Source organism: Brassica napus, chromosome C9 (genome assembly GCF_020379485.1).
Source record: "Brassica napus cultivar Da-Ae chromosome C9, Da-Ae, whole genome shotgun sequence".
Lineage (NCBI taxonomy): Eukaryota > Viridiplantae > Streptophyta > Magnoliopsida > Brassicales > Brassicaceae > Brassica > Brassica napus.
This window is the reverse complement of record NC_063452.1, coordinates 5,360,689-5,377,334: the sequence shown is the minus strand read 5'-3', so window position 1 is coordinate 5,377,334 and position 16,646 is coordinate 5,360,689. Positions and strand designations below refer to the sequence as shown.

Below are 16,646 nucleotides of genomic sequence, written 5' to 3'. Positions count from 1 at the left end.
TAAACATTTGCAATTGTATTTTTCTAAATTATAAATGTAAAGCTGAGATGATCAAAGGTTACTTAAGTTAAATGTCTAACTAAAACGAATCAAACCAAAGTTGCATCAAACTAATATGAAACCAAAACAGTTTCTACCAAACTCAAAACATTGTACTCAGATGAAACATACAAACCACATATAGTCATAAACGAGGAGCAACTGATCCGTTCACAGAACTGGTCCAAAGAACCTGAGCATCAATAACAGAGAGATGCTGATCATCAAGCCTCTTCCATGTCCTAATCGTTTTCACATCTGCCCTCTTCTTATTCAACTCAGCAACCACAACTCTAGCTCTCCTTTCCCAACCAGCTTTACCATACGCATGGTAACCAAACCCACCACCATAGCATAAGTTCAAACCTTTGAGCTTACCGCAAAAGTCGTTGACATGGTCGTGACCCACAAACACTGACTTCACATCTCCTCTAGTTACCAATGTCGTGAAGAAACCAGAGTTTGTGGAAGCTGAGTATGTACCTTCTTGTCTCACTCCTTTTGTCGCGTTCTTTGAGTCGAAACTCCAAAACTCTGGTAATGGAATGTGGAAGTAAGCTAGTCCTGGAGCTGTACCTTGCTGAGGATTAGGCTCTGCGTTGTACACCCTCTGCAATCATCATCAAAACCGAAGGGTTAGAGATCAATGAGACTAGGCCTGAGTTTTTGGTTTTCGGTTAACCAAAGTTTTAAAAAATAACTCTGAAATTAACCAAATAATATTTCGGTTAATTTTGGTTTCCAATTTCAAAACCGAAATAACCGAATTATGTCTTTGGAAATATGAAAATTCGGTTAAATCGATTAAAATCGGGTATTTTTTGGGTTAAAATCGTTTAATTTGGCTAAGTTTAATTGATTATTAGTTAACATGGATCCATTTTCGATATAAACGGGATTAGTTTTGGTATAATTTCCTTAAAAAAATATAATTGTTCGGTTAACTGGTTCGTTAAACCGAATTGATTTTGAAAAGCTTTTTGAACCAAACCGAAAGTGAACCAAAAACAGAATTTCTTTGGTTTGGTTTTATTTGAATCCACAGGGCTAAGGGCACCTGCAATGGTGGACCTGGAGAGCTCGATTTCCAATGTTAAATTTTAATAATTTTATTAGTTTTTTTTTCTTTTTCGTTTAATTAAAAAAAAAAATTAAAAACGGATCAATCATGGACCGCCACGTATCGTGGGGCCCACGACACAGTAACGAAAAGCACCTAGGATCAATCCTTATGTTAGGATTTTTCGGATTGATCCTTACAAAATTTGTTCCCCACACCAATATTTTAATATTTCTTTTCTATGGATTCGATCTAAGGATTCCTTGTTGCACATGCTCTAAACGAGACAGAGATGATTTGATTGTTCATTGTTGATGGTATACCTGGAGACGTTTTGAAGTTCTCTCAAACCAAAACTGCTGAGAAGTCTTGACCCAATCATAACCTTCCATGTAAGGAACACTAGAGTAATCTCCACTGTCCAGAAAATAAAGATTGAGAACAGATTTGTTCTGTAGACTGGACTCAGCAGCTCCACGGATCTGGAGATTGTAGTTACCAAACCCATCAATGTAATGAGCAGCCTCAGGAGGGTTCACTTGAGACAAAGTGTTGGGAAGCTTCACGATGTGTTTCATGAGTTCTTGTCGTGTCAAAGTAGATTCTTGATCATGGTTTCCTAATATAGCAACCCATGGGATCTTAGAGGCAATCGCTGGAGCAAAAGCAGCGTTCATTGACTTCACAGGGTCCTTAACATCAAACCCAAATATATTATCACCTGAGAATGAACACGAGACCCAAAAGACAGTCACTTTCTATCATCATCATCAGAACGAGAACAGTTTGGGTTCTTTAATTTAAAGTTTGGATTTTTAGTTTAAAGTTTGGGTTTTTGAATTTAAAGTTCGGATTTTTAGTTTAAAGTTTGGGTTTTTTTTTATTTAGAGTTTGGATTTTTACCGGTGAAGACGATGAGGTCAGGTTTCTCGGCGGCGATGACACGCGTCATGAAGACGGTGGTGTTGAGGTCGGAGCAGTGAGCTTTCTGGGTGGGAAGAACATCGAGACAGCGAGTAGTTGCGCCGTTTGCGAAGTGCATATCGGCAACTTGGAGAATCTTGAACTCGCCGTTCCGACCGAACCTGAGTTTGGGACGGTGTGACGATGTCGGAACCAGAGCGAGGAAGAGAGAGAGCAAGAACACGAAGAACAGGGTCGTTCTTCTGGTCTTGTCCGCCATTATTACAGTACACCAAGAAATTCAATTAAGTAGATTTGGTTTGCAGTCTAGTACATAAATGTCTTAAGCAAATTGTGTGTCGGAAGAAGACAAAAACGAAGGGACCATGAAATTGAATATTTTCTTTAATTTATATGTTTTGTATTTTTCTTAAGGAATTATTTTGGCCGTGATTAAAAAGTATTATTATAATCAATGAGTCATTCACGTAGTGTGGTCGTTGCTTCACACAAATGTAGCAATCTACATTCAGAATAAAACAAGGAAGGTCTTATTCGTTAGAGAGAAGAAAAAATCGATTTGAGATTCTTGATTTTCTTGGTATTCAGTGATCTTTGATGGTATTGTAGTACGGGTCATGTTTTTTTTTTTTTTTTTTGAAAAACGGCTCATGTGTTTGATTAGTGATTTCTCCAATGCCACCGCGAGAGGTGTATGATGAGGACTTCATGTTGTTTTTGGGGTTTCTTCTCTTCATTATTTCATATATACATCTAGTTTTTTGGGTAAAATGTTAAGCTTACCATTTTCTGAAGATTTAACAATGTTGCTGTTAAACAACTCTTTTTTTTTGGTATTAATGTTTAATATTTTATACCATTCTCTGTTAAACAACAATTTATAGAGATATAAGAAATAGACAGCAACCCAACTTAAAAGAAACAAAAAGAAAGAACCTCAAGGAGGCCTTGTACATCTACTTTTCTATGCATTTAGCAATCAGGTAGTATAAAACTTTGGCAAATGTCCATTTTCTGCTTCGGAATTAAAATCATAAGTTCTTGAAAACTCTCGGAAGCTCGTTTTAGTTATGAACACTTAAAGAAAATTCTTTGAAAACATGTTGGAAACTTGTTGTCTATAATGTAATCTCTAGCTAGACATATTTAAATTCATGTGAAATCTTATATTCCAAAGCATAAGTCTTTAATTACTTTATGATAAAAATGCTACCGTACATTCAGTGAGTTAAACACACACGTAAGTGATTAAAACATACCAACTTTAACTAACAACATTGAGTTATTATAAAAGACATATGTAATAAGATTTAAAAGTGAAGTCAATTCGGACCAGGAATGCTTATTCCCCACTTAGCTTCATCAATGGAGTAGATGACCTCAACGTGACTTAACCAGGACAAGAGCTTCCATCATCATCATCTTCACTCTCACCGAGACAAACCAAGATCAAGAACACAAGATTTTGAGGAAGATCTAAAGCAAGAAACATATTGCTTATTATATTTTCAAACTGGTGTCAACCAACATATATATACTGTAACATAGATAGATATACGTACACAGATTCAAAGACTTGTATAAATGTGTGAGTCATATAAAGAGAAGTTTTGTGTCGTTGTTTTCAGAAGCAAAGCCGTATAGTTATATTCCCGCATGCTAAGTTTCATTCTCACAGGAAATGGGGTGTGGAAAAAAGGTATAAAGAGTAAAGCTTTTTAAAGTTGTGTTCGGCCTTTTGTAAATAATAATGGGATGCTTTTCAATTTACCTAAGTTTTTCTACACAATGTACAGCCTTTACAACTATTTAGTTAACATTTTCTTGCAAGATTCATAGTCAATATTTGATGCTTTTTCATTTTACCCTAAGTTTTTCAACACAATGTAAGGCTTTACAACTATTCACCGAACTTTTTCTTGCAAGATTCTTAGTCAATGTTTTATATAATTTGCTTCCTTATATTATTGACTATTGTTCATATCCATCTCCACATGCTACGTGACTTGACAAGGTAAACAAAATATGATCAAACTTTTTTATATTAGGATTAGAGACCGGAGTTAAACAACAGTGAAAATGAATGACATGCGAGTTGTAAACAATGGATAAGGGCAGCCTCATCGCCAAGAAACTATTAAAGTTTCTAAGAGAAATAAAAAAAAAGGTTTTAAATGATAAAATAATTTTTCCTTTCTAAGAAAATTTAAGCCAACAATTTGGTGACAATTGTTACAACCTGAAAGGTTCGCTAGCTAGTGAGAACTTTTCTTAACATATCACATGCTTTTTTTTGAAGATGCAATGCTGACTCGTTCGAGAAGCTATAAGAAGTGATCATGATATATGCCAAAAGACGTGGTAGTACAGGAAGTGGTACAAGAAGTGGTACATGAAGTTATTCAAGAAGCTAAGCTGTGAAACGACTACTGAAATACATAAGTAGACAACATGGGCTCGATTTATACGAGCCAAGACGTGACTATTGAGTTGGGTAAACATCTTAAATAGTATATTTAAGATGAGGAAGAATTTTCTTATTCTTAAGAGAAGAAAAAAGAAAGATTGCTTAAAGTCCTAGGTTTAGGGTTTTGACAATTAGATAAATACCAGGAGACCGTCAAAGGAAAAGGCATGCGCCCAGGGTATTCTTGAGAGAGGCACATAGGTGTGTGGCGTCGTCCCACCAGACAGATGATGAGATCTGTTGGTGGTTTATTTATAGAGAACTATACTCGTCGAAAAAGACATTGAGTACGTAGTAGTTGCTCTAAACCAGTGTAATCTAGATAAGAGTGGTAGGCACAAGTGTGTGCTGGATACCATATAGCAATTATAGGTTGCGGTCTTTTCTAGTGAATGGTTTTTGGACGTGGTCCCGGGGATGTAGGAAACGAACCCCGTTAACAAATCTCTATGTGTTCTTTTACTTTATGCTCATACATATTCTATATGCACTCGAACACATAGATTTAGCCACAGATTGCACTTTCATTTTTATTATTTTAAATTTTCTTTCAATAGCTGATATTCTCTCTTAATCTCCCCGATAAACTTGCTCTAGTATTTCCTGAACTTTTAGGAAAAAAAAAGAAATTAATTTAAAAAATTTCCCCCAACCAATAAAAGATAGAGTGGGCCAAATGGGCCTTCGCTTTATAAACAAGTCTTCTACAATATCTAAAGCAAAATCCCCACCAGATCTACCACTAAATACTTATGACAAGTACTTTCACTGTTTTGTGTGTGTGTGGCTTTCACATAAGTTCTTTATGTACAGTAGACAAACAATATGTTGGGCCAATTAATTCGTTTTAATAGGCTACGTGGGTGAAAGCCCAATAACTTAACTAAAGGCCGAGTCCTTCATAACAAATACGCAGCGTTTTTATTATGATTGTTTTTTGACCTTCGATTTTTAGATAGAGAGATAGAGAGAGAGAGAGAGAGAGAGAGAGAGAGAGAGAGTAATGTTACAGTTTCCGACGTTGATGAGTCAGTTCCCGTCATCGACGAAGACGATACCGGCGTCGCATCTGCTACCTATACAGTGGCCTCAGCCTCAGAGCGATGAGATTCTGCTGGCTATGGAAGAAGCTGAGTTGGAAGAAAAGGTTTATCTTCTCTTCTCTGTATTCTTTCATTGGAGTTTCAGCTTATAACTGGAAACGTAATAAAGGATTAATCTTTTGGGTTTGACTTCGAATTTGATGAATGTGGGTTTGTTGGTAACTAACAAAGCAGATGATAAGAAACATGTTTTCAAACACTATTTACTAGAAGATTAACGACCTCATTCATCTGAGGTTTGTATGTACATATATTAGATTGTCTGATCATAGACTTGGGAGATGAAAGGGGAGATGGATTGTCAGTTTCTATGTTTGATCTTGTGAATGGTAAAGTAAGTTTTGAGTAAACTCTTGTTGTCTTGGTTTGGTGCAGTGCAACGAGATAAGAAAAATGAGTCCTAGCTTACCGGTGATTGGAAAACCAGTAGTCGAAAACCAACAAGAAGAAGACGATGATGAAGCAGATGATGACCATGATGCAGACAATGGAGAGGAATCAGATGGTGAATAATTCGAGCAAGAAACCGGTTAAGTAACAACCTCCACAACAAATGGAGTAAAAAAGAAGTTTAATGATGGCGTTAGCTTTTGATTTGGAGGATTCATTTTTCTAAGGGGCGTTATTGGAAATGAATTTTGCGTGGAATCTGAAAATTATTAAAGTTCAAAGATTTTGAAGAGTTAAGTAGATTTGATGAATTCTTGCCATATGTATTGCATAAATTGTCATTGATTATGATTTAATAGCATGAATTTCCATATATGTTTTTCTTTCCAGATTTATCTTTCAATAAAAATACTTAATTTTTTTTTATTTCAAGAAATATAGTTATTTGATGTTAAAATAATTTTTTTTTTAATATTTGAATTTGTCTTGTTTGATTTTTGTTTAAAGTTTTCTAAGGTCGACTCTATGATTTTTTCATGATTTTTTCATGATTCTTGATTATGTTATCTTTAATAATTTTTTATCTTTAAATTTATTTTTACAATTATCTTTCACATGACAACAAAAATGTAATACACAACTTTTTGTGTTTGTATATTTGTGTTTTTTGTTACATAGATTCTAAGAATCTTATGAGTATAGATGATATTTATAAAGTTGAGTGTTATGAGTAAAACTAAAGAGAATTTATGTTCCAATAACAAGAGAGTTTAGTAAAATTAAAAAATTAATAAAAACTAAACTTTTTGAATAACAAAAGATTTTATATAGAATTCAAAAGTCCATAAATCAATAACAAATGATTTTAACAAGATTGTAAGAATACATAAATCAATAACAATAGAATCTCTAAATTTTATAACTCCTTCAAAATTTAACTACCAAAACAACTGGGATTCTGAATTTGGAAGGTGGGAACAAGTTGAAACGTTTTGGCCTCAGATTTTAGTAAAGTATTATTAATTGTCTTGGTTTCATGATGTTTATTTTTTACCTTGAAAATGTTAAAGTTGACTGGTATTAATGCTGTAAAATAATTAGTTTGCCCAAAAAAAAATGTATTGGCAGAAGTTGAGTCTTTTTGTGCGCCTTTACATTGAAAAGGAGCCCAATTTCGTGTACTGTGTGGTTGATTTTTCAACAAAAAAAACAAAAGTTGTAATTAGTTTAAAAGAAACAAGGAGATATGTGTGGTACTGCTCTTACTCCAAAGGTCATTCTCTTATTATTATTGAACAACAATAATTTATACTTTCCTCTGTTCCAAAAAGTAAAATTTTATAGAGTATTTACGCTTATTAAGAATTTAATAAATGTTTATAATTTAGTTTATTTTTTTTATTTTATTATACACTTTCTAATAACTTTTTACCGATGAAATTTAATCAAATCAAATATTTTCAATTAATGTTTTTCAAAAATATAAAAAAATATCTTAAAAATATAGAAAATATATCTTTGTGGAATAAAAAAAAGATCTAAAACATTTTACTTTCAGAAACTTTTCCTGAGGGAGTATTTCTTTTGTGTGGTTCAAGTTTTCAATTATAAAGTAAGAGTGGGACAAGTTGCTCACCAAACTCTCCATTCTTTAGCCTTCAGCCTGTCTCGTTCCCAAGTTGCAGGGAACTCTGAAGTCAACTAAAATCGCCGTTACAATGTTTTCTTTCTCGTGTGCTCTGATTAATTAATAAAATTAATACTATTCCCTTATATTAATTTAAAGTTTAAAATTTATCTCATTTTAAATATCATATAATATATTTATGTGATAACTTTTTCTAATTTTACTCATGTGTTTTAATTATTACTAGATTTCGTTTTCAATTCTAAATTGATATATATTATAATATATATATATATGTCTATCAATTTTTAGAACATAATAAGTTTACTTTATATTTTTTTCTTTGAATAGATTGTTTTAAATTTCACATGTATTTGTATCTTCTTCTATATATATATATTTTATTTTTTTTCGGATTATTATTTCATTATTAAAATCGTAACTATATATATAAGAATTAGTCAAATATTGTTTTATTGTCATATTCAAATATATTGTAACATTTCACAAATTTATAAAGTTTTTAAGAAATTAAATTTTTCGCTTCATAGATTTATTTTTTCGAGTAAATAATTAAACATTTAGTTTTTGTTTAATTTTTTAAAATAAACTATATAGTTTAAAATTTGTTCTCATTGGTTTAAGGTAGTAAATATTAATCAATGTTAGATAATATAATTTTTGTTATTTAAAAAAAATCTTTATAATTTTAAAAGTTAACATCGACAAATGCAACATGATTTTTAAGAATAAGTCCATTAGATCTATTTTTTAAAAAACAATCAAAGTCGTGAATTATGTTTTAATATATAAGATAATCAAATAAAAATATATTAATTAGAGATAAACGTAAAATTTAATGATGTTCAATGCATATAAAAAGCTAAAACGATAATAAATAAAATATTCAACTATTTTCTTTTTTTTCTCAAGTGTGACTAAAAAATTGAAACAATAACATAATTACTTCTGTCATTATCAAAGAAGCCAAAAAGCCCAAGACAAAAATAAACCTCGTTAAGTAAAAAAAAAAATTAAACAACGCTGATATGTGCTGAACTAACCAATCCACTAGCCTACACGCGTGTAAATCTCGCACAGTGACACGCTAAAATCTCTCATTGTTCGCCACGTACCACGTATATAAAACCAACGTCGTACGTGCAAACACGTGGTAACTGCAACTCTTAACGGTTCGTAACGGTCAAAAATTTCCGTCACGTTCTCCGTCTAAATTATAATTTCACCGCTGGTCACGTCTCCCACCATTAATGGAAAAGGAAAAAATTAATTCTCTCTTCTCAAAACAAACACATCGTAAAAATTTCAATTTCTTAATTTCGCATTTTCCCGAATTTATTTTAATTTCCTTCTTTGTATCGTATATTCCAGTATCCGTCAATGCCAGATGAGTCTAGAGCCTTTGTGAACACGACACGCGTAGCAATACGATTCTCCGGATCTCTGATGGAATCTTCTAGCGAGATCCGTGGGAGGTAGACAATACCGAGACTGCAGATACCTCCCGTACGCTAACGGCGGCGAGTTCGGCGGGGAAAGCGTGACGGAGAACGGAGAGTTCGGAGATCGATCGCCGCCGCCACCGCTTGAAGACGACGGCGATTTTTGACTACGAGGAGGCGATAAAACGGCTTTGATTTTGGATCCTGAGACGCGATTGTACAATTCGACGATGTTCGCTAGCTCCTCGTCCGATTTGACGGAGATTAGAGTCTCGAGATCGCCGTTAGGTAACTGACATCGGAGATCGACGGAGTATCCGCAGAATTCAAATAGTTTCTTCGTGAGCTCTGTGAGAAAAAAAAAAAAAAATCAAAATCGATTGGATTGGATTGTAAACAGAGATTGAAGTGATTCGAAACGAAGATGGAGACGAACCTTCGAAAGAGATGGAACGATCGACGGAGAGGACTCTGGTGTGACCTCCGACGTAACGGAGCTTCCCGTCGGTGGAACGAGGGAGGATTTTGCCGCCGTAACTGCACAGAAACTTAAGACTGCTTCCACTTTTCTTCTCGTTAGCATCAACGGCCACCACCATTGTTAGGGGCTTTTGTTCAAGTTTGTTTTTGATTTTTTTTTTTTGGCAGGATTCGTTGGAGAAGAGAGAAAAAGTGTTTTTTATTTGTTTCTTTGGCGTCTTAAACCGAGAAGATAGGTTGCAGATGGGTTGGGTTTTATAGGGAGGGAGTGACGTCACAGGTGGGACCCAACGCGTATGGAGAATGCGAAATTCGTTGAACCTTCTATGGGTATTTTGGACAATTCTGTTAATTCCATAACGGAATATTCTCTATTAAATACCATTGAAAAGAATAAATATAATAGTATTAAATGTTTTATTTACATAATATTGGCTGCTGATTCTTCACCAATCACATCATTATGTACTAAAATCACATGAAAATTGATTTATCAAATATATAGGTTGATTTTTTTTTTTTTTTTGCATTTAATAGGATCTTCTTTGGCTACTAGCCTTATTATGTTTCAAAGGTAAGATATGCCAAGTCTGACCTCGTAGGCCTCTTCAAATGACATACCAATAGCTCGATTTCATTAAGAAAAAATATGGGTAAAGTCAAAGAAATACCGTTTCAATTGTTTGAAAAAAGCATATTATGATATATTCCTAAAACATGTACTATGGCAAGTGTAAAGATTCCAATAGTCTGTATGAAAATTTCAAAATGTATGCAGATAATAATTGATTTCAGATTACTTCTTAATTGGCATATTCTAATGAAACATTCGTTTTGTCAGTTAAAAAAATATTTAATTTATACAGAAATTATATAGTCTTCAAATTGTAAGAAAAAATAAAGTTTTTAATAAATTGTTTATATCCCACAAATTCCCATGCTCACTCTTCGCACTATTGAGCAAAAGGGTTTAGTTAAGGTGGTTTCAATATGACATAAAAAGTAACATATATAAAAGCAAGAAGTAATAAAATGATGTAAATAATTAAACTACCTCATCGGAAAATACATAAATAGTATGAAATTCCCGAAACTGTTTTTACATTGCGCCTCAAGATGGGAGAAAATGTACATTCTCGATACAACTAAAATAACCTCTTGCTACCGATTAGATTAAACCAGGTCTGGTGTTTGGAAGAACCAAACCTCAGATCAAACTAAACCAAGCTAAACCAAATTCTAATCAGGTATTAGATGAGTGGGACTGTGGGAGCTGTTTTATGAACAAAAAGAGTAACAGATGAATGAAGTCGAACCGGACCATCAATGTCACAGAGATCTTTTATCGGTTAGGAGCTGAACCGTTCGGTTTAGCCCTTCAGAATAGCGTGTCAAGTAGTTTTGGAGACATAAGAACCGCCACAGATTTGAACTGCAAATCCAAAAAGGTCTCATGAGTATCGAGAAAACCGAATTCAAACCAAACCAAACCGGTTTAGTATGTGGTTTAGGTGTAAATATACCTTCTCTTGCCTATACTTCATGCGTATAGCGCTCAAAGGGCAACCTTTGGTGTTAAGCTGCAGATCTTGTAAGGCATAAACAGATGCTTTGAGATCTGACGCTTTGTACGTTGTGTAGTGCTCAAGTGTTGGATTCTGTGAGGGAAAAGGGAAACAAAAAGAAGTTAAAGATCCAAGATTTGTGGAACTAAACTGTGTCTGGAAATAGAGAAAGAGAGAAGCAACATTAACAGACCCATGGGTGGTTTGATTGGTCCAATGTCCACTTGGCAAGAAAAACCGCTGAAGCAGCAATGACTGAAGGAAGAAACTTCAAAAAATGATAGTCTATCAACGTCAACTCCGTTAAGTAGCTGGCTAGACACTCGAGTTCAAGGCGCGGTCTCTGCAGAGAGCAATCAAAACAATGATAAATTCTCAGTCTTTCTAATACAGTTTGTAGTAAGAACAGATAGATGAGTGAATTGCAAAAATGCATTACCAGGTAAGAGGCTTGAGCTGCTCTGAGAAATCTCCTAAGGAACGTTTTTGGAGTGGGAGTGTATATTTGAAAGCTAAAATGCGCAAGTACTTGGTTCTCCATCTCCAGGACCTGCACATCACAACTATTAGTACATTGCACAGTTTCATTCTTTTTGAGGTGTTAAGAGAGCAGTCTCGGTGTACCTGATCTCTTGTGTAGGTGTTATCTGTGATGAAGCAGAACTCTTCAATGCGCGGCGCAGAGATTTCCTCATACTTCCTGTAAAGTTTGAAGAAAAATAAGTTTAAAGTTTAGTTTGCATCTAAGACGAGATTTAAAATAGAAATTGGAGAGGAGGAACCTACGAGGCAATAAGCATGCAAGTGATGCCGAGGAGTTGAAGTCTCTGTCTTTCCAGGTAGTTTCCATGGAGGAACCAGTCTATGAGATACACTGTGAGGTAAAGAGAGTCAGGTACAAGTGTGTATTCCTCAGAGACCTGTGAGTGAGATGAGACTTTTGTCAGAATCTGCAAAGAAGATGCAAAACTTAGCATCAGAACTAAAGACTAACCTCCACGAGCCAATCAACCAGAATCCCACGCATTGACTGTGTGACGTCCTTCTGTATCCTCTCCATAAAGTCAGGAACAGGTCTGCGTTTAAGCTGCTAGGAGAAAGTGACAGAGAAGCCACAAAGAATCAAACTTTGAATGCTTAGGCTTACCAAGTTTCTTAAAAGACTATAAGATCTGATTATTACCTCTGAAACACGCAAATTGTGGTAGATTTCAGGGGCGTAGAGGCAGCACAATAAAGGATCCTTGTCATCAGAATCAATGTCTGTGAATTTTGGGAGATCCAGTGCAGTTGAACTACCAATAACACCACTTTTCTCAACTGTAACCATTTGCAAAAAAGAAAAAAAAAGTTTATTTAATCATCAAAGACCATTCAACAAGGGGGAGCTAAAATCACATGAAGATTTGTGTTTCTTGGATCACCTATAGAAGCTGATGATCTCCCAAGAGGTCTAGGAGGCAATTTGTGTTTCTCGATACAGTTATCAGCTGTGTCATTTGTGTTTCCTGCTGTCACTGATACAACTTCAGCTTTTGCATTGGTCCCGGACTGAAGATCTGTGACTTCTGAAGTAACACAAGATGCCAACCCCTGACTCTTCTTTACCTGCTTGATGTCTCTAGCCTGAAATGGTAAACACGCATGTTCAGGAGATGCATGTTTCACTTCAAAAGATCTTTCACAAACATTATTAACATGATGCAGTTTTAACAACCTCAAGTTGAGCTGCATTGAAGCTAACGTTTGAGATATCCCCAAGAACAGCTCGCTTCTTCCTCTTATTGGGTGGCGCAGTGACGTTCAAATCCTCCGAGGCTGGTCTTTTTGTGTTTGCTCTCTGTTGATTATGTGTAGTAGAAGCCGCTTCAGAAGCGCGCAAAGCAGACGCAAAGGCACGAGTGAGAGGACGAGAGACAACATTTTCCTTCCCCATGTTTAAAATCCCACAAGAAGAAGACACAGAGCCTTGAAAGTCTTGCTGTTTCAGGACTGCATCATCTTCCTCCGATCTGTGAAAATGAAGTCAAAAGAACATAAAGATCAATGGCTAAGGCAATAGAGAGAGATCACTATACAGGGGATATAGATTGCTCATCTGCAACAATGCATATATATATGCATCACCATATGATTATCATGGAGGTTATTTTATTTGGAAACTTTCCAATGGAATTGGTCCGTTGAAACAAGAATATCACAGAGAGATACATTTTTCAAGTTGAAAGCTTAAAACTTTATTAAACTCTAGTAAGATCCAGTGGGTAGTAGAATCAAATTATTTGATTTCCTTACCCAACAATGCAAAACAGTAATATAGAGATAATACAAACTTTATAGCTAAATCTACGGAAAATATCTCCCCCAATTTGGAAAAAAACATATATTAGGAAAAACCAATCTTGGTGAATCTAAATGCTGTTTCTTTCTTTGTTGGGTTTTAATAAAATATCATCCATAAGAAGATGCAATCACACTTTCTCATGAAAACGAATAGATCGCTAGAAACCTTTGCAAAACCATGAGTCAGACCTCAAACATCTACAAAAACTCTTATCGACAGAACTCAAATTCTCTTCCTTTTTTTTGTGTCTTCACGTGTTAATTAAGAAACCCACAAGACAAAACTCGTCGGAAAAGCAGCGGCTCAAACACAAACACAATGCAGGTACGCGGATGAACAAGCATGAGCACAAAGTTCAAATCTTTCTATGAAAAAGTTAAGTGAAAAGGATTGAGATTTGGACCTGCGAAGCTCCGGGAAGAAAACCCTTCAGGAAAAGAAGGAGCTTGGAGGGTGGGGGGCAGATCGAGATGGTGAATCCGCTCCGCCCTTGGGGAAAGAGTGTCTTTGGTTAGTGAACGAGACGTAGCACTACTGGTGTGGGTTTAAACGATAAAGAAGTCACATTTTTAGAAATTATTTAAAAAAAAAAGAAATAAAACTTTACTGACGACATTAAACGATAATGTTTTAATGTATTTGACCTGTTGACCCTAACATATGGGTATGGGGGAAATAGAAAAAGGAACATATTTTAATTAGTGGTTAATTAATTGTAATTCAGTGGGGGATTTAAACATAGATTTGGTTTGATTTCTCCGTGAGATGTGGGTAATTAAAAGTTTCTATTTAGTAGTACTTGTCTATACTAACTATGATTATAATGCCCACATTAATCATCTTCACACGTACAGTGGGCATATGTGCCATTAATTCACCGTTTGCTAATTAATGAGAAGCATCCGAGCTAGAAGAATCCTTCCCCTAGCCATTAATTAATACAGCTTTTTGTTTTTACTTTTTGTTTTTTTTTGGGTTAAAGTGTTTTTCTTTTCTTTTTCACCTTTGAAGTAAAACTCTTAATTAGGAAAATTTAATTTAATAAGAGTCCAAATGAGAAGGCCCAACAAGGAGAAAACTTGATTGCGATTGGTTGGATGTTAAATGCTCGCAGAGATGTTGTTTCCACCAGGCCATCCTTGATCGTCTTCTTCCTCTTTATAATTTTCTTGATGTTGCCTTGTCAATCGATACTTTGTTGCTAGTGATGTACTGATATGTAATAGGAGTTTTTTTTTTTTTTTTTTTGAAACACATAGAATAGGAGTTTAAATTAAAGAAAGCAAGGAAAAACTGTAGGAAGAAAACAGTAGCAATTAAAATGTTAGAAGAATACATCTAACACTAATGAACCAATCTTTAACCTAAAGTTTGTTTTTCTTATATTCAAAATTTTGTTGATAATTTTGAAAAAAAATATATTAATATGAAATGTTTGCTGTCATCGATTACCGATTCAAACTATAGACATATTGACCTATGTATAACTCTCAACTTATTAAAATAAAAGGATGTATTTTGAATTTGAAAGTTCAAAGCAAAAGTATTGGACAAACCAAAAATGTAAGTAGGGTGTATGATGAGTCAACGATATTTTTTTCGATACCTCTTTTTATCGAATGATGAGACAATGATAATTTATTTTGAAATTGGTTACAGCATGTGACTATAGATAAGCAGAGAGCCTTGCGAATTTTGAATTCAAAACTTGGTTAGTTACTTGTCGATCAATAAAAGTCTTACAGTATTATTTTATTTGACTTAGTACTCTAAAGTTTCATAATGGCTTTAAGAAAAATCTCGTGAGAGAGAGATATGGACATAACTAGAAGTCATGACCCTACTAATAATGTCTACCCACAAACCAAAAAGTTAGTTCTAAATGTCCAAAACACTCAGCCACACTCAAGACAAGAAAACAAAAAGTAAAAGACAGATACTTCAATTTTATTATCATACAAATTTTACTGGATGGTGGTGGTGGTCCATCTTTGTTTTTTGAACTCCAGCTTTCCCTCCCTTCATTTCACCTACCGCATTTACCACAAAACTAAGATGCGTAATTCTTAGACAATGAAATGTTAGATTCAAATGTATTTTTGCATAGTGGATACATATGTTTGGTGGTCCAAATCTACTATGATTTTTAAAATATATTGCTATCACGTGAGTATAATAGTATTCAAACGTATGTGACTTGGACAAATTTAAACAGAAAAAACAAAGATATTAAAACTGTTATTTTTTCATTTAAGTTATCTTCTTAGATAGATGGTCCCTTTCTTTACTTATGGTGGACGTTTAGAAAAAATATTGAAATTAGGTTTCATTGAAAAAAAGAAGAAGAAAAGAAATTAGGTTTTATTGTAAAGAAAATATAGGAGATAAATGATTATCCGAAAAGCTTTTGTTTCTACCTTCGCTTTCTTATACATTAGGCCCATCTATAGGCCCAATAAACCGGGCCCTAATATATATACGTGGAATCTTATGTGGCTTCTCGTAATCCAGCTATTCCCTTGCAATGTACTATATGCATGTTAGCTGTTTCGTTATGTTTCATTGATTATGTTTTAATTAGTCCCTTTAAACTAAATGTACGTAATTCTACCAAGTCCTTCCCCCCCTTGGTTTCGTTTTAATCTATAGAAGAGTTTATGGTTTTCACACGGTGGTCAATATATATATGTTACACAATGAGCTGATTAGGGAGAATAAAGATCACAAAAATATAAGAAAGAAAAATGAGTTTCAGTCCATGTGTCCTTTTTGGCTTCAAGGTGTTATGGAAAGGAGTTTAATGTTTGTATCCTCATGGGCCAGGTAAAATGTCTGTTGGCCAAAGCTGGTGCCACTGAGTGTGGTACTACATTCTTCAATGTTCCTTTTCAAAATGAAATTAAAATTGACATGGAGGAGAGTGAGTGGCATGGTCAGATGCCGATTCAATATGGTTAGGACATATGCATGATGAGACTGATTCTATTGCAACTCTCAAGGGTAACGAACTACTCCCTCTAGCCTTGTTTTACTTGGATGTGCATATATACGCTATCCTCTTCTGTTTTTTATTCACCAAAATTAAATATCTGACGACATTGTGTTATGACAAAAAGAAAGTGAATTTGAAAGAAAAAAATAAGATACCAGTGGAGACGCTCTGACAAATATGTGCAGATAAGCG

The 16,646-nt window shown here is 34.5% G+C and overlaps 4 protein-coding genes across 4 annotated transcripts; 1 reads left to right on the top strand and 3 right to left on the bottom strand.

The window, feature by feature from the left end:
* Positions 1 to 89: 89 nt before the first annotated feature.
* LOC106410440 (probable inactive purple acid phosphatase 29) lies at positions 90 to 2,379 on the bottom strand. Its single transcript, XM_013850933.3, has 3 exons — positions 2,003 to 2,379; positions 1,423 to 1,820; positions 90 to 649 (listed from the first exon to the last, which is right to left on the bottom strand). Exons 1-3 carry the CDS (start codon positions 2,280 to 2,282, stop codon positions 185 to 187), a joined length of 1,143 nt encoding a protein of 380 aa, XP_013706387.1. The 5' UTR covers positions 2,283 to 2,379; the 3' UTR covers positions 90 to 184.
* Positions 2,380 to 5,419: 3,040 nt separating this feature from the next.
* On the top strand, positions 5,420 to 6,356 carry LOC106409490. Its single transcript, XM_013850123.3, has 2 exons — positions 5,420 to 5,637; positions 5,969 to 6,356. Exons 1-2 carry the CDS (start codon positions 5,494 to 5,496, stop codon positions 6,104 to 6,106), a joined length of 282 nt encoding a protein of 93 aa, XP_013705577.1. The 5' UTR covers positions 5,420 to 5,493; the 3' UTR covers positions 6,107 to 6,356.
* Positions 6,357 to 8,692: 2,336 nt separating this feature from the next.
* On the bottom strand, positions 8,693 to 9,786 carry LOC106407633. Its single transcript, XM_013848507.3, has 2 exons — positions 9,510 to 9,786; positions 8,693 to 9,421 (listed from the first exon to the last, which is right to left on the bottom strand). Exons 1-2 carry the CDS (start codon positions 9,670 to 9,672, stop codon positions 9,009 to 9,011), a joined length of 576 nt encoding a protein of 191 aa, XP_013703961.2. The 5' UTR covers positions 9,673 to 9,786; the 3' UTR covers positions 8,693 to 9,008.
* A 792-nt stretch (positions 9,787 to 10,578) lies between these two features.
* On the bottom strand, positions 10,579 to 14,105 carry LOC125593332 (cyclin-A2-3-like). The gene is made up of 11 exons (XM_048769823.1): positions 13,866 to 14,105; positions 12,836 to 13,130; positions 12,543 to 12,744; positions 12,302 to 12,438; positions 12,113 to 12,205; positions 11,905 to 12,038; positions 11,743 to 11,818; positions 11,558 to 11,668; positions 11,312 to 11,461; positions 11,077 to 11,211; positions 10,579 to 10,985 (listed from the first exon to the last, which is right to left on the bottom strand). Exons 2-11 carry the CDS (start codon positions 13,052 to 13,054, stop codon positions 10,932 to 10,934), a joined length of 1,311 nt encoding a protein of 436 aa, XP_048625780.1. The 5' UTR covers positions 13,055 to 13,130; positions 13,866 to 14,105; the 3' UTR covers positions 10,579 to 10,931.
* Between the last annotated feature and the right edge of the window lie 2,541 nt (positions 14,106 to 16,646).

Bases quoted from the DNA above. Each gene is read 5' to 3' on its own strand.
- LOC125593332 (XM_048769823.1), bottom strand. From the start codon at position 13,054: ATGGGGAAGGAAAATGTTGTCTCTCGTCCTCTCACTCGTGCCTTTGCG. The intron at 12,745-12,835 runs GTTGTTAAAACT...TTACCATTTCAG, and splicing joins TCAATGCAGCTCAACTTGAG to GCTAGAGACATCAAGCAGGT. The intron at 11,669-11,742 runs GTACACCGAGAC...TGTGATGTGCAG, and splicing joins ACACCTACACAAGAGATCAG to GTCCTGGAGATGGAGAACCA.
- LOC106409490 (XM_013850123.3), top strand. From the start codon at position 5,494: ATGTTACAGTTTCCGACGTTGATGAGTCAGTTCCCGTCATCGACGAAG. The intron at 5,638-5,968 runs GTTTATCTTCTC...GGTTTGGTGCAG, and splicing joins AAGCTGAGTTGGAAGAAAAG to TGCAACGAGATAAGAAAAAT.
- LOC106407633 (XM_013848507.3), bottom strand. From the start codon at position 9,672: ATGGTGGTGGCCGTTGATGCTAACGAGAAGAAAAGTGGAAGCAGTCTT. The intron at 9,422-9,509 runs GTTCGTCTCCAT...TTTTTCTCACAG, and splicing joins TCGTTCCATCTCTTTCGAAG to AGCTCACGAAGAAACTATTT.
- LOC106410440 (XM_013850933.3), bottom strand. From the start codon at position 2,282: ATGGCGGACAAGACCAGAAGAACGACCCTGTTCTTCGTGTTCTTGCTC. The intron at 1,821-2,002 runs GTAAAAATCCAA...GTTCATTCTCAG, and splicing joins TGACCTCATCGTCTTCACCG to GTGATAATATATTTGGGTTT. The intron at 650-1,422 runs GTATACCATCAA...TGATGATTGCAG, and splicing joins GAACTTCAAAACGTCTCCAG to AGGGTGTACAACGCAGAGCC.